This window comes from Alligator mississippiensis, chromosome 1 (genome assembly GCF_030867095.1).
Source record: "Alligator mississippiensis isolate rAllMis1 chromosome 1, rAllMis1, whole genome shotgun sequence".
In the NCBI taxonomy this organism is placed as follows: domain Eukaryota; kingdom Metazoa; phylum Chordata; order Crocodylia; family Alligatoridae; genus Alligator; species Alligator mississippiensis.
Window position 1 is genome coordinate 44,628,639 of NC_081824.1, and position 22,159 is coordinate 44,650,797.

General features: G+C 42.7%; 1 protein-coding gene across 1 annotated transcript in view; it reads right to left on the reverse strand.

Annotated features, from left to right (window-relative positions):
- Positions 1–22,159, reverse strand: part of CSMD1 (CUB and Sushi multiple domains 1) — a 2,292,800-nt gene that overhangs the window by 619,855 nt on the left and 1,650,786 nt on the right. The window contains exon 12 of the mRNA XM_019488443.2: positions 16,733–16,845. Coding sequence (XP_019343988.2) covers positions 16,733–16,845 — 113 coding nt within the window. The remainder of the gene's footprint in view (positions 1–16,732; positions 16,846–22,159) is intronic.

Here is a 22,159-nt window from a genome sequence, read left to right on the forward strand (position 1 = left end):
GATTGGAAGGAAACTCCAAGTGCCACCACCATTTCCTCAGCACTGATGCACATCTCGCTGCTTATATGAATGCATGCGACACAGATCCAGGTGTGTCAGGTTGCAAGTGCAGCAGAGCTGATTAATCTCTGGTGCATGGAGCCCACAAATATATGCGTATAAATGCCCTAGATGGATTCTTGTTCTTTACTCCACAGTATTAATGGTCCTCTCTCCTTTTTAATGGTTTTTATGCTTCACAAATCAAACAACCTTTCTTAGAGCAATTCTGCTGTCTGCTAGCTGCTCCTTGTTTTTCTTTTATTTTACAGCCTAGAAGTTTTTTAGCTCTTTTAAAAACTGTAGCTCCACCCATGGAGATCAGACTTCAGCAGCAACTAAGTTTTCAGTTTTTAGTTAAACAGGAGAGGGAAGGTGAGTCAGCTGAAGATTAGACACTGTCTTGATTGCTGCAGCCATAACTTGGGGTGGGGTGGAGGGGGGGGATTGCATGAGTGTGTATGTGGGAGGGATGGGTGGTGGGTGGGTGGGTTTCAGGCTGACTTCCCCAAAACAAGGAGCACCTATACACTAAGGATGTGTGAAGCTTTGGTCATTGATTAAATTCAGAGGAGATTCGGCCTGATTCGGCCACTGAATCTCCAAATCCAAATCAAATCAGGAGACCCATTAATATCTCTAAATCAAATCAGAAACCTCTGATTAGATTTGGAGAGATTCAGCTTGATTTGGTGACCAAATCTCCAAATCCGAATTGAATCAGGAGACCCTTTAATCTCTCTGAATTGAATCAGAAACCTCTGAATTGATTTGGAAAAAGTCAGAAAGATTTGATGATTTGACTATAGACACAGCTTTATATGTTTTTTTTCTACATAACTCGAGGTAGCCAGGCCCATGAATGCTGACATGGTGGAGTGGATGGAGCATCCCATGGGAGCGCAGTGCGGTCCCCCACACACTTGGTGGCAGACCCGGAAGTGGAACAGAAGTACTCCTGGTCCATGCCTGGGTCCACCACTGAATGCGTTGGGGACCTCCCACCCCCATCTCAGTGACTGGTGCCTCCTGGGTCTGGAGGGGGCACCTAGCATTCCCACGTGGCCAATTGCCAAGCTAGGGGGGCAGGGGAGGTCCCCCATGCACTCAGCAACAGACCCAGAAGTGGACCAGAAATACTTCCAGTCCACTTCTGGGTCCACTGCTGAGCGCACAGGGGTGATCCTGCGCTCCCATGGGACACTTCATCTGCCCCACCATCTCACCATTCATGAGCCATGCCTGGTACCTCGAGGTACATAGAAAAAACATATAGCGCTGTGTCTATAGCCAAATTGCTGATTCTCCGAATCAGAATCAAAACTTCAGATCCAGATTTGGCTGAATCGAATCAGGTCTATCACAGTGATCTGAATCAGTGAATTGAATCACTGTCCCCTGAATCAGGACAAATCAGAATCAAATCCAACAAGAAGCAAGGGGGGAAAGAGTGCCCAAAAGCCTCCCTGGCTCACCAAGGACATCTGGGAATGCCTGGTTGCCAAAAAGGCGGCATACACCTGGTGGAAGTGGGGGACTATCTCCAAAGAAGAGTATACCTCCATGGCTTGGGCCTGTAGGGGGGCTGTTAGGAAAGCTAATGTGGATATAGAGCTAGGACTAGTGTCCAAGATCAAAGACAATAAAAAGTCTTTTTTCAAATATATAGGGAGGATGAAGAAGGCACCGGGAAATGTGGGGCCCTTGCAAGATATGCTGGGCAATCTGGTGGTTGCGCCAGAGGAGAAGGCAGACCTTTTTAACAAATTCCTCACCTCCATTTTCTTGTGCAGGGACTGGGACTCCCCCACCTTGATTCAAGATGGACTCGAGGGGAACGCCTCAAGACCTAAGGTTGAGGAGGACCGGGTTAGAGAGCTTCCGGAGGGGCTGGACATGTTCAAATCAGCAGGTCCAGATCCTCTCCACCCTAGGGTGTTGAGGGAGCTAGCAGGGGTTATTGCAGGGCCCTTGGCTCAGCTTTACGAGCGCTCATGGTGCTCGGGCCAGGTGCCAGATGGTTGGAAGATAGCCAATGTGGTCCCCATCTTTAAAAAAGGGAGGAGTGAGGACCCGGGCAACTATAGGCCTGTCAGTCTTACCTCAATCCTGGAGAAACTCTTTGAGAAGATCATCAAGGAGCACATCTGTGATGGGCCGGCATCGGGGATGATGCTTAAGGGCAACCAGCATGGTTTTGTTAGGGGCAGGTCATGTCAGACTAACCTGATTGCCTTTTATGATCAGGTCTCAAAAGCATTGGATGCAGTTGTCGCCATGGATGTAGTATTTCTGGACTTCAGCAAGGCCTTTGACACTGTCAACCACCCCATCCTCATTAAAAAAACTAGGCGACTGTGGCATTGATGCCTACACAGTCAGATGGATTGCAAATTGGCTGAAGGGTCGTACTCAGAGGGGGTGGTGGACGGGTCATATTCGACCTGGGGGAAAGTGGGCAGCGGAGTCCCTCAGGGCTCAGTCCTTGGGCCCACACAGTTCAATTTCTTTATTAGCGATTTGGCCAACGGGGTGAAAAGCAACCTGTTCAAATTTGATGATGATACCAAAATTTGGAGTGAGGTCGGCACGCTTGTAGGGAGGGAAAGATTGCAGAAAGACCTGGATAAGTTGCAGGTGTGAGCTAACAAAAACAGGATGCATTTCAATACTGACAAGTGCAGGGTGCTGCACTTGGGCAGTAGTAACCAGCAGCACACTTATAAGATGGGAAACTCCCTTCTTGAGAGCATGGAGGCAGAAAGGGATCTTGGAGTCATCATTGACTTCAAGATGATCATGGGCCGACAATGCAAGGTCACGTCGGCAGGGCTAACCGGACCTTATTGTGCATCCACAGGTGCATCTCAAGTAGGGCCAAGGAGGTGATCCTCCCCCTCTATGCGACACTGGTCAGGCCACAGCTGGAGTACTGTGTCGAGTTCTGGGCACCCCACTCCAAGAGGGATGTGGACAACGTTGAGAGGGTCCAGAGGAGGGCCACCCGCATGATCCGGGGACAGCAGGGCAGACCCTACAATGAGAGGCTACGGGACCTGAACCTGTTCAGCCTTCACAAGAGAAGGCTGAGGGGGGACCTGGTGACCGTCTATAAACTCACTAGGGGGGACCAGAAGGGTTTGGGGGAGACCTTGTTTCCCCTAGCACTCCCCAGGATAACAAGAAATAACGGACAAAAGTTGTTGGAGAGTAGGTTTAGATTAGACATCCGCAGGAACTTCTTCACAGTTAGGGCGGCTAGAATCTGGAACCAACTTCCAAGGGAAGTGGTGCAGGCTCCTACCCTGGGGGTCTTTAAGAAGCGGCTTGATGCCTACCTGACTGGGGTCAATTGAGCCCAGTTTTCCTCCTGCCCAGGCAGGGGGTCGGACTTGAAGATCTACATGGTCCCTTCTAACCCTACTTCTATGATTCTATGAAATACTGCCTGCTTTGCACACTCATGCTATACACATGACGAACCTCTGCTAATTACCGTGCATCACAGCAGACTCAATTGATCTAGTCTATTGCGAGTTTGCTGGAGCATGCTAATTACAGTATTCCAGCAGCCTCTGTGACACATGTATTCAGCATCCCCCTGCATCAAAATGCTGGTGGGGGCACTTTAACAAGAGGTTATTGAAACAGCTTTAGTTAAAATGCCTCCACCACCATTTTGAAGTGCAGGACACTGAATACAGAAGACATTGTAATCACTTTAATTAGAGGAGCTCTCAGATACATTCATAGTGTTTACAGTGATGAGATTTAAATTTTGAGTTGGATTTTTTTGTTTTGTTATTTGTTTTGTTTACTTGGACTTGTTTAACAGTTTCGATCCTTTTGAACCTATATGGTCACAATTATTTTGCAGGTAGGATACTCAGGTCCCAGTCTCTGCTCCAGTGAATATTGAGGTAACTTTATACTAATTGGGACCACCAGAAAAAGTCACCCTCTACCATGGTACTTATGGCACAGTCTTGGAAGGTGGTAAATGTGTGGTCAAGATTCCTCAGGTGGAAGCAGGAATTGGACATGGATTTTTCACAATCTTATTCAGTGCATCAACATGAGACATTTACTGTGGAGCTGCCTAATTAGCTCCACAGTAAAGTCTCACTCTCTATGCTTGTGGAGCTATTAGGCCAGAGGACACTACTTAACTCTGCCACAGATTAGTACTTATAAATACAAGTACTATCCTGCAGCAGTGTTTTTTAGTTCACAGCAACACACATACAGACATTGATGGGGATGGCTGGGGCATGAGGGTGTTTCAGTGCAGGGCTGCCTGACAGCTAGCCCCACACTGGAGCACACTTGTGTGCCAGCCCTTCCACAAACATTGATCTGAGTTGGAGCAGCCCTGAGTTGTCAGTCTGACCCCAGGGTTACCTGCCTGCTGGGGTTGTTCCAACCTGGCTCAACGTGCTGCAGTCCAGGGCGCATGTGAAGATGTGGCAATAGGAGCAATAAACTCTTGCATGATAAACACCAAAATTTATTACTTCACATTAATTTCATGTGAGTACCTTAGTAATTGGGTCAGTGGGGGAAAGAGAAATTAGTATCAATAACATGAATGGTGCCTAAGTCAAATCCTTTATTTCTTTTGCTTAGCTTAAAAATGTGCAATATTGAACTGAACATGTTTCAATTATTCACTAAAATGAGATGAGCCCCACAATTGTGGGCCTGATCTAAGTTAGTTCCTAACCCAGGGACCAGGTTAACCTAATCTATCCAAAACCCACATACATTTGGAGTCCAGCTCAGGGAGCCCTGCCACTTGCCCCACCCCAGGTGTTGTGTTCTTCCTATCCTCCTGGCCCTGACCAAGCTATTTTTAGCCACCCAAACCTTCATCCCCAGACAGACAACCCTGCGCCCTGGAAGATACACAGCTGCCTCCCTGATCCTGCCAACATTCCCCGCTGTAACTAGTAACCTGATTTTACTTGCCCCTCTCCCTATCCAAAGTTATTTTCCTGAAAGCAGCAAAGTAAGTATCACTCCCAGTCTATGTTCGTTCAGCTTATGAAGTGAGCTACATGAATGTACGCTGGGTAAGGTAAACATATTCATTGTACTCGCCCAATGAACTTAAGTGCTTAGATGATTTTGCGACAACCATGTTTTAGTACTTTATCTACATATGAGGAACTTCCCTCCCCACCTCCTTTTCTTAATGCAGACTGTAAAGATGAAAACTGTATCAGTGCATGGCAACATGAATTTTGCCATTGATTAAAGTGGAACACAGATGTCAACCATGATCTACTGGTATTTTCTACAGTCATAGTATCATATTGTACCTCTTGAGGAATATATTTGTCTTGGCCTTTCACAGAACAACTCTAAATTTCTTTTGAAAGATCCAGAACCATTTTATGAAACCATTTGGGAAGAGACAGAAGATGAAGGAAAGCTTTTCACATGCAAATATACAGTTTATTCTTTGGGGGTAGTAATTCAAGATCCACTCTTATTTTTCTGCTGTGAATATTGTATACTGAAGTCTTCAGCCAGAGCTGCTTGAAGTTAGATGTTTTGCAAGCATCCTCAGCCATTCTTTCTACCATACAACATCACAGGATGTGCTTTTTTATTTTTTCATTCTTTTTTGTCAGAATCTGGCTATAAAAACAATTAAAACTGTCTGTACTTTAAAATGGATTGAATAGTATCTGATGGATCCGAGATTTGATAAATCAGGACCATTTTGATGGGGACTTGTTTTCTTGATTTCTGGGAGGATCCTTCCTTTCCACAATAAAACATAGGTGACAAATAAAAGGAACTGTACTTTGAACTACACCGGAAATCATTAGAAGGATAATTTTACAGTGTAATATCAATTTTTGATGGCACTATTGTATTAACCACATACATTAATTGCCGTTGCAAAATGTAGGGATGGGCACTCATATCCTGTTAGAGTTTTTTAGATAACAAACCTGTTAAAAAGCATTCTATATTGAAAATAACTAATCAAAATAATATAGTATTAGAAAATGTTGTTTTCCACTTTTCCGGAAGGCTCTCTTCCAGTACTCACAAGGGCATAGTTTATTCCTATTAACTTCCATGAAATATACTGTTATAAATCAATTCAAAGTAGCAAGTTAGCAGAGAATATTGTGAGTGCAAGGTTAGATCAAGTGTAATCAAAATTTACAGAAAATATCTGTTAACACTGGTATTTATATTATAAAGCTATGTTAGCTTGCATTCTGAATGTGAAGCCATCTGTTCATAGATACAAGCAAGTAAATATTAGCTCTTTACATTTTCAGAAAGAGAAGAATAAGCACATCCTACTCACTTCAAGGTTGCTGAACAGTCAGATCAATCTTTATACCTGGTATGTTATGCAGTGTCTGTACAATGATTTTTTTTTTTTTTTTTAATAAATAAGGAATCAACTTGGGAAATTACTTCCAGAGTCAAGCCATTTCTACAAGTAGTTTAAATGAGTCATTTCCATTTCTGAAATGTTCGTAAATAGCTAGTCAACTGAGAGTGAAACCACAGGGAATGCACTGCACAATTAAAAAAAAGGCAGAACAAAAGAAAAATCAAAACCCAGGAACAGCAGTTATTTCATCCTGGGAAGTTAGTGAGAATAGATATGACTAAAAGAGCACCAATTTTTAAATTCCTGATTTTAATGTTCCTAGAATGTAATACACCAAATTATACTGTTACCAAAGTTGTGATTTTCCACACCAGCATTTTTCATATTGCCTCTAAAACAAACTGTTCCATTTAATGGCTGTTTTTATTAATCTGAAAACTATTTCACTTATTTATGTACTCGCTTATAGGCAAGGATTTTATCATTTATTTCTCCTCCTATAGCATAGCACCTGACAATGATTACTGACAAGCAATATCCAAGCAACTATTGTATTTGTAACTGCAAAAACTTCCACCAGTCCTTAATGAGTTAATTAAGTCAATTAAGTCTAATTTTAGTTTTGTCTATTATGCTTTCTATTAAATGGTTTACATAAAATGAACTGATATGGAGTCAACCTTATTGCTGTATTGCAAGCAGAAATGGTTCTTCTTTGGAAATGAATACACCTGCATTCTCACACTTGTGAGAGACTACCCAGAAGTAGAAACAATCTTCTAGGGGGACAAAAAATATCTGTTGGGACTAAATATGAAACCAAGAGCCAGATACAAACTGATGTGGTAGGTGCCTCAGGAAGAATTTAGCACCAACATCATAAACAATGATTAGTTCAACCCCACTCCAGCAGCTGCAAAACCACCTAGGAATATAGATTAATTAGGTGCCTTCATTTTGGCTTGGAAAAGTCCCTGGACACCTAGATTGGAAAATGTCTCCTGTTTAGAAATGAGCAGATATAACCATGGCTAACTCATGTCTAAGCTCTGTTAAAGAAGGGTCTGGAGGCTGGTTTTGTTCAATATGTTCATCAATGACCTGGAAGATGGGATGCAGTGCACCCTCAGCAAGTTAGCAACAATCCCATGCATTGGTACAGGCTGGGGACTGACTGTCTAAATATTGGCTGTGCAGAGAAGGGCCTGGGAGTTACTGTGTATAAAAAGATGAATATGAGCCAACAGTGTGCCCTTGCTGCAAAGAAGGCTAATGGCATAATAAGTTGCATTAGTAGGAGAGTTGCCAGTAGATCAAGTAAAGTGATTATTCCCCTCTACTGGGCACTGGTGAGGTCATATCTGAAGTACCCTGTCCTGTTTCAGGCCCTCCACTACAGAAAGGATGTGAGCAAACTGGAGAGAGTTGCACAGAAGTCAACAAAAATGGTTACAGGGCTGGGGCACATGGCTTATGAGGAGAGGCTGAAGGAGCTGGGCTTGTCTAGAGAAGAAAAGACTGAGATGGGATTTAATAGTAGCCTTCAACTACCTGAAGAGGGGTTCAAAAGAGGATGGAGCTAGATGGTTTGCAGTGGTGGCAGATGACAGAACAAGGAGTAATGTTTTCAGCAAGGGAGGTTTAGGTAAGATATTAGGAAGAATTTTCTCACTAGAAAGGTAGTAAAACACTGGAACAGGCTACCCAGAGAGGTGGTGGAAGCTCCATCCTTGGACTTTGACTCATGTGGGGAACTTACAGGCAGGATCCCCTGGGAAGCCAGACTGATGGGGTGAGGAGTCCAGGAGAGCTGGTTGTTCGGGCTGTGTGAAGCTTTGGTCTCTGAGTCGATTCAGAGGACATTCATCCCAATTTGGCAGCTGAATCTCCAAAATCCAACTCGAATCAGGAGACCCATTAATCTCTCTGAATCAAATCAGAAGCCTCTGATTCAATTCAGAGTGATTCTTAGAGATTCAAAGTTTCAGCCATAGACACAACTTTATATGTTTTTTCTACGTACCTCAAGGTACCAGGTGTGGCTCATGAATGCTGAGAAGGTGGAGTATATGGAGCATCCTGCGGGAGTGTGGGAGGTGTCCCTCACACACTCAGAGGTGGACCTAGAAGTGGACCAGAAGTACTTCTGGCCTACTTCCAGGTCCACTGCTGAGCGCACAGGGGAACCTGCCATGCTCCCATGGGATGCTCCATCTGCCCCAGCACCTCAACATTCATGAGCTGTGCCTGGCACCTCAAGGTACATAGAAAAAAACATACAGCTGTGTCTATGGCTGAATCGCTGCTTCTCTGAATCAGAATCAAATCTTCAGATTCAGATTTGGCTGAATCAAATCAGGACAGTGATCTGAATCAGCAAATTAAATCACTGTACCCCGAACCAGGCCGAATCCAAATTTGAATTGAATACTGCCTGCTTCACACACTCCTACTGGCTGTACTTCAAAGAAGCCTTACTGAGAGTTCAGGTAAAACTTTGAAAACTCATGGTGATCAGGAGAGGTCCCATATAATTGAAGAAAGGCAAACATAGTGCCCATATTTAAGAAGGGGAAGAAGGAGGATCCAAGGAACTGCAGACCAGTAAGCCTCACCTCAGTCCCTGGAAAAGTCATGGAGGAGATCCTCAAGGAATCCATTTCTAAGCACTTGGAGGAGAAAAAGGTGATTAGGAACAGTCATCATGGGTTCAGCAGGCGTAAATCATGCCTGACCAACCTGATTGCCTTCTATGATGAAGTGACTGGCTCTGTGGATGTGGGGAGACTGCTGGATGTGGTGTACCTTTATTTTAACAAAGCTTTTGATACAGTCTCCCAAAGCATTCTTGCAGGCACACTAAGGCAGTATGGTCTGGATGAATGGACTGTAGGCAGCCAGTATCAAGTGGAGTGCCCCAGGGGTCAGTCCTGGGGCTGGTTTTGTTCAATGTCTTCAGGAATGACCTGGAAGATGACATAGAGTGTACCCCCAGCAAGTTTGGTGGTAACACCAACCTGGGGGAATAGTAGATACACTGGAGGGTAGGGCTAGGATTCAAAGTGACTTAGACATACTGGAGGATTGGGCCAAAAGGAATATCGTGAAGTTTAACAAGAACAAATGCAAAGTTCTGCATTTAAGATGGAACAATCCCATGCACCACTACATGCTGGGGACTGACTGGCTGGGCAGCAGCTCTGCAGAAAAGGACCTGGGGGTTACAGTGCACAGTAAGCTGAATATGAGCCAGAAGTGTTCTCTTCTTGCCAAGAAGGTTAAAGGTATACTGGACTGCATTGGTAAGTGTGTTGCCAGTAGGTCAAGTGAAGTGATTATTCCCCTCTATTCAACGCTAGTGAGGCCACATCTGGAGTTTTGTGTTCAGTTTTGCGCACCCCACTGCAGAAAGGATGTAGACAAGTGGAGAGAGTCCAGTGGAGGGCAACAAAAATGGTGAGGGGGCTGGGGGACATGACTTAAGAGGAAAGACTGAGGGAACTGGGCTTATTTAGTCTAGAGAAGAAGAAACTGAGAGGGGATTTAATAGCAGCTTTCAACTACCTTAAGGGGCGTTCAAAAGAGGATGAAGCTAAACTGTTCTCAGTGGTGGCAGATGACAAAACAAGTAGCAATGGTCTCAAGTTGCAGTAAGGGAAGTTTAGGTTGGGTATTAGGAAAAGCTCACTAGGAGGGTGGCAAAGCACTGGAACAGGTTATCCAGAGAGGTTGTAGAATCTTCCTCCTTGGAGATTTTCAAGACCTGGCTAGACAAAGCCTGGGCTGGGATTATATAGTTGAGCACAAGTTAGAAATAGATGACCTGCTGAGGTCCCTTCTCAACTCACTTTTCTATATGTCTATGATTATATCTTTGACTGTCTAGACTAATTCAGTTGCGGCCATCTTTTTTTGGCAGGTGTGCCACAAATTAGCTCTGTATCCTCCCCAAGTGTCACCCCGATCCTATTCCCCTGCCCCAAATGCCGATCTGCTTTCTGCTGGCAGCATCCTGTTCCATGCCTGCTCTGTTACTCTGCTTTCTGCTTCCTTCTTTATGCTCCCTGTCTGATTTGCTACTTTGCTTTCTACTTCCAGTTTTATGTACTGCTGTACTGCCTATCCTTTCCTGATCTGCCATGTGACACACACAGTCTGCCCATGCCACTTGTAACCCCTATGCCACAAGTCGGCCACCCCGATCTCATCTTGTCAGTCAGGTTTTGAAGATAAATTACATTCCTCTTATATCATTCTCTGAAGTTATCCTCTGAAATATTGTTCTCTCTATGTATTTAGAAAATAGTGGAAGAGGAATTTAATATGAGAGAACAAAAATGCTTTGGTACTATCTAAATAAAAACGTAAACTTAATGACCATAATATGGAGCCAAGTCTCATATCGTGCAATTTTCTTAAACCCTGAAGATTCATGCTTTAAGCTAAACATAACTCACAAACTGCTTTTGGTAAAAATTCAAATAAACTTGCTGAGAACTTTGTACCTGTGGCATTTAGTGATAGGAATATCGGCCATCAAAGTCTGCAATTTCCTTTTCCCTGAGAGGCAACTGCAATCAAAAAAGATGTCTTTGGTGACAGAAAAGTAAAGAGCAGACCCCTAAAGGCTCACAGGGGCATTCTATTAACTTTATCACCATTAAAAAAATATTCTGTGCTGGGACAGGTTCTTTCACTGATGGATCTTAAACAGAATCTCTGAGGAAGCATATGACAGTGTAGAGGTTAAAAATTTTACACTTGTCACAGAGTGGGTGGTGTGTTGAGATGCAGACAAAGGTACTTTGATCAATGATAAAGAGAACTGAGAGACTTCTAATAAACAGTACAAAACTGAAACAGAGTACAGAGCAAGGGAGCTGGTTACGTACTGTTTTGAGAAAAAGGTTTTATATATTTCTAGGAATACTTTAAATCTGTGTTATTCCCCAGATTCCAACTACATACATCTAAATAAAACAAGTTACATGAAGAGATTGTTAATAATCCATGACCCAAGACTTAAAAGTGAGTCAGAATTCAAATGCTGAACATAACTAACTTCCTGAATTAGGTCTAGAGAAAACACTATCAGTGTGAAAGCTTAATAGCACAGTAGAGAAATACACATTCAAAATGCCTACCATCAGTGCTGCTGAAAGGCCTAAGAAAATATATATAAGGATAATGCAAACAAATCTTAAACCACTATCACAAAGAAATATTCAGACAGAAGAAAAAGTTAGCATGTACAATTTTAATTTCTTGTTGTAATCATTCAACTTCTCTTAATGAGGGATTAATTTGCAAGAACTGCTCTTTCCATTGCACATAAAATTGTATTATACATGTCAATTGCATTATTTTAACATGCCATGCACCTATGCCCACCGCTACCAGGTCACAGCTAAACTGAGTAGGTGTACAGGTTGAAAGCAGAGGGCAACAAGCCTTAAAAGACTTTGCTTAAAAGGTATCCCTTACCTTGCCTATTTTGTTGCTGAAACATGAGTTTTTGAAGAAATACCAGTTGAAAAATTAAGATCAAAGCTATTGCCTCTGTACTTGAGAACTGATAAAGCAGGATTACTTCTCTAATTTGAATCAAACCCAGTGACAGAATGGTAAAAATCTATCTAAACAAATTATGCACCTTCTGTAAAATTTAATTAGTCTTATTATCAAAAACATCCTTCCTACGATCAAAAAGCCCTATGTTATCCACTTCGAGATAAAGCATTGCAGTTAGGCAGAAGGCAGGAATTCTGATTGAGAATGTCAAATACCATAGTTACTGAATACCACAGATGTTGAACATACATCTGAAGTGCTGTACACAAAAGGAAGAATATGTTTTAGTAATAACTGTGGATGTCAGTTACTATGTCTATCAAATCCTTCCCCAGATTCTCAAATATATTCCAGTTCCAACACTGGAGTTTATATTGGGCTTAAATAACCTAATAGTTAATATGAATATTCGATATACATGAGAAGTATACTTTTCTGTTCAGTATTTTTCAACAAAGCACAGAAACTAACCAAGAAGCTTCCAAGTTTATTAAGGATCACAGAGACTAACTAGAGGAGGAATCTACCATATTAAGAATAGAATTGCCCTCTGCTGTAGCACTGATACAAGTGATACGATGCCAACATGAGAGGAGGTGCAGATTTTCAGTTAAGCCTAGTATCTTCTGAGGCACTGAAGTACTACATATGTGGTTAAAGGCATCTTTCCCTTTGATCCTTAACTTATGAAAGAAATCACAAGTGTTTTCATGGACTGTGTGCATCTCTAGCTTTAAGTTTTCTAATAAAATCTACCAAGTGGTAGATATCACATTGACATCAGTTTTGATTTCATCATCACCTGATTCAGACAAGTCATTATGGAGTCTAAACAGTGCTAGAAAGGTAAGGATTCCAAAATGTATGGTAATTATGACCTAATCCTGTTCATTGAGCTGAAAAAGAACATGTCTCTACAAGTCACCTCTAGTGATTGATCACAGGGTGCTCAGAAAAGTTGTCACTTAATTCATGGATCAAATAGAACTTACAGGAAAGAAATCTGGATTGGACAATTGTTATATGCAAGTTTCTCCAGAGTCATTTCAGAGGGAACAACAGCTACACTTGATTGACCTGGAACCAGGCACTATTATAGTCCTCAATGCTGAGGCTGTGTCTCAACAGACAACAGATACAGGTGCTTGTTCAGTTTCTTGTGGAGAAAACATGTCTCCTCCACAAAAAAGAGGTTTCACATTGGAAGATCTGTATTGCAGGAGGGTTTCTCTCAACAGGTTGAATGCCTGTATGCTTTCTCAGAAGATGGACCTGACTTCCACAGTGTTAGAGAAATCCTGGCACCAAATAAACTAGTTTGCTATTTTTTTGAGGCTTAATTAAATATGAAGGATAGGACTGTGCTTCAGTGGCTGTTTGAGTGTCAGAAAAGCAGAGATTTAGATTTTATGTTCTCTCAGGCCTGAGGTTTGAGGTATTAATAATGATGAATTCAATGTCTTTCCAGAAGTTACATAGAAAAGTACATAGCCTGCATACACCATATGAATTAAAAATGGCATATTCAAATCACTTAAACCCATCTGTTTTTGTCCTTTGGGTATGTATTATAGTCTCAATGTCATTTAATTGTACAGAAGCAAATCCGTGAGTCTAACACAATAATTATACTGAAAGTTAACCAATTCATTAAAAAAACTCCAAGAGCTCTTCCAGATGAGCCTGCACGTGCATCCTGCAGTGTCTCAAATTCCTTTGAGACACTGCAAGGAGCATGTGCAGGAAGGAGAAAATGTTCCCAGTGCTACAAATTTGGATATCCCCTGGATATCCAGGGGTCACAAAAACCTGCAGACAAAAAGTGTGGGGCAGAGCACAGTCCTGGACCATGCTCTGAGACAACCAGAGGCTGGGTCTTCCACAGAGATGTTCTGGCTGGAGCATTTCTATGGTTGGTCCTTGCCCTGGTGCTGAAGCATGCTGCCTGCCTGTGCAGGTCAGGCAGTGTGCCAGCAGCAGAAAGCTGGACCCAGGTTCCAGTGCCAGTAAGTAAGGAGTCGGGGAGGGGAGGGGAGGGGGGGGGCGGAGGAAGGGGAAGGGACCATGATCCCTGCCCCACCCAGACCCATCTCCTGCCTGCCCACCAAGCCCTGCTGATCCCTGCCCCACCTGGCCCCATCCCCCGCCTGCTCCCGCCCCGCCCTGAGCCCTGTTCTGCCCGGCCCCATCCCCGCGAGCCCCCACATACCCCACATCACTGCCCTACCTGGCCCCATTCCCCCATCCCCCTGAGCCCCACCAATTGCTGCCCCCTCCCCCCCCCCCCAGCATCCCGGCAAGAAAAAAACAATAACCCCCCGGCATTTACAGGCAGTTCCAACTACCATCGGGGGTCACTGCCCCCCCCCACGCAGTGGGGCCAGGTGACAGCCCCAGCAGCACCAGCCTGGGCCCTGTTGCCCCCAGTGCCCTGTGCTGCCTAAGGGGGCTCTGCCAGGAAGCCCCAGAGTTGCCCCCAGCCCCTGCTGCTGGGGTGAGTAGAGGCTTTTTTTTTTTTTAATTTGCCAGAGCTTGTGTTTGAGGGTGGAGGCAGCCATCAGGGGCTGGGGGTGCAAGTGGGGGATAGGGCCAGGCAGGGCAGCAATTGGGGGGTCTGGGGGAAGGGGGGTAGGGCTGAGTGGGCCAGCTTTTGGGGAGCTGCAGGAGCTGGTGGGGAATAGGGCCAGGCGGGGCAGCAATCCAGGAGGCTGGAGGAGTAAGCAGGGGTGGGGCATGTGGGGAGCTGGTAGTCTCCGCAGGAGCCATTTGGCCCCTATGAGGGGGCCTGTGTCCCCTGCTGGGGGTACTGTAGCCCCTGAGGAGGGGTTATAACCCCCATTGGCAGGCTGTAACCCCTATGGGGGGGCAGTAAAACACATAGGTATTGAGAATTCACTTGATGATGATGATAGAGACACTGGTAGGTTCCAGATTGCTTTAACACTGTAGATATATCAATAAAACATTGCCCAACTGATCGCTGTCATTTTGTCTCTCACTCTTTCTCTCTCTGTATATATATAGTGGTCTTTTGTTTTAATTGTGGAGGAACATGGATTTTGGGGTATTTAAAAGAGTGACTTTGGGATTTTTTTATCAGGGATTTTTCATTTTTGAAATAGGGAACACCAGAATTCCTGCTAAGGAGCCCGGTGGCAGGGCCCTGCCTGCTCAGAGCTGGCACCTTGGACCCATCTGGCTGTGGCTGACCTCCTGGCCAATTGGGGCCAGGAGGATATGCTTTGACCGTTCAAAGCAGGCCACCACACTGGAAACATCTTCCAGGTTATAGCTGCCCAGATGGCCAGGAAGAGGGGCACACGTGGCAGTAGTGCCTCAGAAAGGCCAACCCTGCAGCCACATCCCACTGGCAGCTGGCCCAGAGGGGAAGATGCCTCTACTGGCTGTGCAATCCCCATCTGGGTCTGACAGGTGCGCCACAGGTCACAGCCAGGCAGCAGCCCCCACTGCCAGACTACTGCAGTGGGTAAAGGGTGCAGGGAACTCTCAGGGCTGCTTCAGCAGTCCAGCTGGCACAAGGGGTAGTGTCCCCAGGTACCAATTGGCTGGGCCCCAAAAGCTCCTGAGAGTGAGTCACCCTGAGCTACTTGCCAGGGCAGCTTTTTGTACTAATGGAGCCAGGACAGGGCAGCTTTTTATATCGCTGGGGACAGCACAGGTGCTGGCCCCAGGCTCTAGCTCCCCCTGGCTGCAGATCTGGGAGGAGCCAGGCAGGGTTATTTTTCCCCTAGTGGCACAATTTGCCCCACACCAAAGTGTATGTCCAGGCATGTGCCCTGAAGCAAAAAGCCCCAGCTCAAATTTGCAACACTTCTATGTTCTTTGAGCTGCTGCACATGCACGTGCTTACATGTGTGGACATGCCTCCAAAGTCTAGTAAAATCAGGAAAGCTCTAGGTTATGGAGTTGACTATACTGAAATTTATCAAAAAAAATTTCAATTTGCAATAGCATATTGTGTATACTAATGTCTGGATATATTTACTAACCAGTATATCAGACCAATGGACATATCAAATCACCAACAGTAATGCGCATATTCAGGTTATCATCTTTGAGGGCTTTATCTGATTGAGTCAATAGCAGAATACATTTAGCAAGAAGAAACTCTAACATTTTCTATCACTTCTTTATTTTTTGTAAAATTTCTGATCCTATTTTATAGCCAGAGACAAAATGTAAATATATTCATTCTATGGCTCATATTACAAAGATCATGTTTTATAACTGTAAAAGTTTCTACAGAGTATGAAAATAAATTTGGACATTGTACTGTTCCGAACTTTTTGCTGATGGCCCAAAACTTTAATCTAAATTGTATGCATCTAAATTTAAATGAGGAGTTCCATATTGAAGCATTACATAAAAATTTTGCATAGCTGCCATTAATATTAAGTGATACAAGTTAAAACAATTTGGCTTTGACTTTTATAGTTTTCTCAACCACTCTGAACTGACATCCACAGTTGTACTAATAAGTGGTGTGGGTGCTAAGGTGCATGGCTGATAGCCCCAAAGTTGCAAGCTCAGGGTCATAGGAAAGGCATTCACAGTGTGGCCCTGTTAGATTCCAACTAATCTTCAAGTTCAGCTAAATACCTTGTCAGAAAGACATGAAAAAGGGAGTCCATTGTTCTATCTGTTTGATTAGTGCATGAGCCAAAAACACATCTAATGTATATGTTTTGTGTATATCAAGGAATCCTTGATTATGAAGTTAAAAGCACTATGTCATACCTTGATAAACAGCTTTGAATCCAGGCGAGCCAATGCTGTCATCAGATTGTAAATGGAGCCACATCTGGTTGCTCATGCTCACAATAAGGTCAGGAACACTAGATCCTGTGAGTCTGTAGGTAGAATAAACTGAAATGTCATTTCTGGATAAATTTCTTACACATATATGACATTAAAATGATATTTTAACAAGTTTTTAATAAATTTACTGTTAAGATCAAAGGGCTTATTTGAGCATTGACACACTATGTCAGCATAACAATGAATTTTAGAAAGACTCTTTTACAATGTGAATTATCTATTAATTCAACCTAAATATACCCAGGTGTTGTAAGTCTATAACTTACTTTGATACATATGCACCATTTATTATTTGTTTAAATATATGAATGGGGTCTAAGGGTATGTGCATATGTTCATGAGACCTGATATACCATCATGCTTGTGTAGATATTCGCTGGTGCTTGGAACTGTGGTGGAAACACCACCTAAGTAAGATGTGGTGGGGGGAAAGTCAGGAAGAATTAGGGGTTAGGCTAGCAGGTCTTCAGGGGGAAGTTGGGGGGGGTTCAGAGGGGCTTGGGGGTTCTGTGAGGAATGTTGTTCATTTCAGATGGGGGGAGACAGGGGTTAAAAATAGTCTAGTAAGGGTTGGAGGAGTGTAGCTCCTCCACAGGTGCCAGATCTAACCTCTCTGCAGGTCTATACAGTTCAGCACTTAGACTGACCTAAACCTAGTTAGGTTGATCTAAGTGTAATGTTTGCATGTAACCTAAGAGCTAAGGCCTATTTGTTTGCTTAGAATAAAGGATGTTTTTACACCATGAAGTTAATCAAAATAGGACTTATTTTTTTTTTTTTTTTATAGTTCTCCTTTTGTGCAGTGGGGGATGGATGGGGGGAGGGGGTTGCTTGCCATTGGTGGTTGGAGGTCCACACAGACTGCTGGGTGTGCAACTCTGGACTGCAAACAGGCACCTATTACAGTCCTCTGCTGTGCCAGAGTTGAGCAGCCCTGATCTAGAAAATGAAAGAATCAAGTTCTTTTTTCTCCTCAACCTAAAAGCATTCACATCTAAGGGCACCTATACAGTACACCTGCCCAATGCCTGCTCTGACACGCTCTAATTAGAACATGTCAGAGTAGGCTCAATTAATCAAGTCTCCTGGAGCATGATATTAACATGCTTCAGCAGCCCCAGCGTCATATGTATTCAGCAACCTCATGCTTCAAAATGTTAATAGGATGCTTTAACTAAAGTTCATTGAATGAGCTTTAGTTAGTATCCCTGCTGCCATTTTGAAGTGTGGGATGCTGAATTCATGAGATACTATATTTGCTTTAATTAGAGCAGATCCAAAAAGCCACTCTAATTAAAGTCCCCCCCCCCCCCCCCCGGAAAATGTGTAAAGACACCCTCAATTCCTATCCTCCCAGGAAAGAGCCTTTATCAAGAAGACAGAAGCCGGGATTGCTAGCCTTCTGCATGCATCATGTTGAAAGTGCACTATTGTTATGTCACAGAAGAAAGAGATAGTTGTAAAAAGATGGTACCAAGCTGAACTGAACTTTCCAGGTTTCTCAGTGCTGGCAGCTGTGGGCTGCATGGTCCTTCAAAAGGAATAACCTCATCTGTGTCTTCCACCGCTTGAGAATCCTTATGGACAGCAAATAACATCAAATAATAGTCTTTAATATTCTCTTCTCCTGGTAGATCACTAAGTGAGTATTACTGATTGCCATGATGAAATCACACTTCAGATGACTTAGAGCTGGACACTATTTTATTTTACCTGTCTAAGTGGCAATTACCTAGCCACAGAAGTGTAATTTTTGGCACTAGCACACAATTAGCAATTGTGTTCTATGCAGTGCAGACATGCACATGTCCACATGCTGAGTAAAGCTGAGAACTGGCTAAGCACATATGTGGTATCATACACCCATATATTCCCATAAGGCTAAGTTAGTACATAAACTGTAGTAGGGTGGGGAGACAAAACATAGCAGTGGAAAGGGGAAGAGTATTATCCATGTTTTGACCTAATAACCCAATAGTTAAGAGTACTCAGTAAAAAGAGGCTTAGGTTTTAGACCCTCCTGGGGCAAAGGGGGTTGACACCTTCATCTACTGTTTATCACTACAGTATTCTAACCACCTGATCACTCATTAGATATTATCCAAAGTCTTCTCTAGCCTTCCCCTATAGCTGGTACTGTGGTCTTCCAAGAAAGGGAGATAGGTAAGGTCAGACAGAGTAAGCCAGAGGGTTGGTGTCTCAATGGCTGTGTCAACACAAGGTGCTGGCTGCACAACCACTAGTGCGCAGTCATTTAGTAACTGTATAAACAAGTACTAAATGACTACACAGTAACCTGAGTTACTGCATAGTAGCATCCGTGAACAGCTTTCTTGTGATGCTGACTGTGCAGTAGCTTAAGACCACTGCACAGTAGTTTTGCATCGCAACTGCTGCCATGTGTTGCTAATGTGAAGTAGTCTCAGGCAACTTAGCAGTCAGTGTCTCATGTAGATATGGCCAGTGAGATGGTTTCTCCCTGAAGGAGCAGTGTCTGGGATGGACCAGAAGCTTCCCCCCATCTATTTTATGCAATGGTATTAAATGCAAGAGACTTAACTTCAAGTGGGTCAGTGTCAAAGAGAATAAGGGACATACAAAGAGTGAAAGAGATTAGCATCTGATGAATTTGTGGGATAATTCTGTTAAAAAAAGAACTAATAATGTTAGATTACTGAGCAACAGGTGGTAGAAATATCTGAAACTAATCAGTGAATCCAAGGTCACCTTTTTCAAGATTGTAATGTGAAGTAAGACATTTAACTACAACTATATTTAATAGTTTAATGAAATATTTCAAAGTACAACTAAAGATGTGTATATTGTTCTCCAGTGTAACCACATAATTATAAATAACCTCAACCTATTTCCCCAGTCACAATGCTTTACCCATTTAAATACTATTTTCACAAATCTTAAGCATTCAATAGTAAAATTTCGATTTTTCATAATAATTTTGATTCTCTGTCAAGAAAAATGGAATGACAACTCTCCTGCTCTCTGTATGTTTGGAAGGCTTGTTTATCTTTCATTATCTGAAAAAAGGTAAGATCCTCCTGTAAGACAGCCTGGAAGCTGAAAGATTCCTTGCTTTTCTCTTCTCTATTTCTATCCTCTGTTGCTTAGTTATCTAGCATTGTTAGTTAAACGTCTGAAACAGATTTTTCTTGAAATATTTTCCAATGTCAAAACCATGGTTTTATCTTTTCTTCCTTATTCATGATGAGGAATTTTGTTTTTTGTTTGTTTCTTTTTGGTGGGGGGTGGTTTGGATTTTTTTTTTCCTTTTTGTTGTTGCTTTTAAAGGAAGGGATTTCTAATTTCCAGTCCCTTGTAGCAATCTGTTACTTGTACAGTAGCTAATACCACAATCCTCTAATCTTGACTGGAAAACTTTGGATGTTATTACTGATATTCCACATAAAGTTTAGAAAAAATGGTTTAGACCCAGCTCAAATATATTTAGTGAACTTTTTTCTTTCCTATACTTTGAGAAGTATTTTTAATAAATAATGGTATATTTTGAAGGATTCATAAAACTGCATTAGGCAAACTGAAACACATGATTAGCCAACTTGAACAACATAAAATTGTCACTAATTTAGAAAGGACAATCACATCAGTACTATGAAATTCCTGCAAAGGTATGCACATCTGCAAGAATGGAGTCATAAACATTTCCTGAGCTCTAAGTAAACCTTAGGACTGAATGACCTCTCATTGATTTTGCAGGGTATCCTTCCCCTTGTATGGTGGCAGTCTGACATAGACAGTATTGTTTTATTCTTCACAGGTGACAAATGGCTCACACAGTTTGTATGCTTAATTGCACCCATATGGCAAGCCAACACTCCAAGGCTTTGACTGCTGATACTGCTATATGCAGCTAGTGTCAGCTGATTCTATACTTTTAATTTTATCAACTGTGTAGGCATTCCAATAATTGGTACTTGAAATCTGAAATATTCAATCACATCATTAAAAATTACTTCTATCCTCTATATCAGACAAACCCTGTGAATAACATTACTGTTCCTGCTTTTTGCATACTATAAAAATAAGGTAAGTTATTGTAAAGTCAAACTGAGGTGTGTTTTTCCCAGCTATACACAGAAAATATGATGAGTATTCTTTAGCAATTAAGGAGGTTGAGATTGTTTTTTAAACCTCCATTAGGTTTCTAAACTGTGCATGAAAAGAGGAAAAGAATCAGGAATTATTTTTAAAATGTGTCTTTCTTATGAAACATAACAAGGAAGCGGTTTTATTAATTCAAGTGCACAAAGCTGAACAGTTTATATTATGGAAAATTACATGCAGGCTTTTTATTTTGATAGCTGACTTTAAGTACTAAGCTTCTAATCACCAAGTCCTGATTTCATACTATTTGAACCAGATAAACTATTATTTTTTTATTGTTATATATTATTAAAGTCATAAAAGGTTTATGGTATGACAGAATTAGTAAAGGTTTTAAACTGAATTTTATTAAAGCATATTAAAGCATATTAAAGTATCTTGCAAAGAATATCTGAACAACACATGCCAAAGCACTACCTGGCTTCTCAAATGTAAAATATGTGTTGGCTTAAATTATGAGAAAGTAAGAGCATGTGAGATTATCGCCTCAATCTCCAGTCAGTCTCTGGTCCCCAGCAAAAAAGGGGAATAGCTAACTGAAAGAGAAGTTTTGCTTAGTTCCTACAGCTATGGACTGGAACATCCTCAGTGCTGATGGAAGATTCAGAAAATTTAGCTAGCAGCCATCCATTGCTAATGGTAAAACACCTATACTCTGGTCAATTTGGATAGATTTTTATGGGACTAGTAAAAAGCACTGCTTTGACATCAGAGTGACTCATCCACATACGTGCACACACTATTTTAAGTTATCGCTTCAAAGTATATACCAAATAAATCAACACATACTGGCAAAACAACATACTTTTTCCTAATCTTATTTTCAGACATTTGGATTTTTGTAATCCGGCCGCACTCAACTATGTGCTTCCCCCCGCTCCAAATAAAAGAGATAGCAGACCCGAGCCTCCAAGTGCAGCTCCCAGGGTCTGGTAGCCCCATGCACCTCTATGTGCACTGAGTAACCTGGGACCCGAGCTGCCTCCTGCAGCTCCCAGGGTCGGCCCCATGCACTGGGCTGTGCACCGTGTGGGGGCTCCAGCAGGCTCTCCCTGCTCCCAGGGCCAGGCTTCACCAGTGGCTCCTCCAGTGGTGTCTTCAGGATCCTGGGGCTATTGCTTGCTGGGCAGCTCTCCCCAGCTTTTCTCAGCTTCACTCTTCTTGAGTTCCATGCCACATGTGCTGAGTACTGGGCACGCAGCTCCT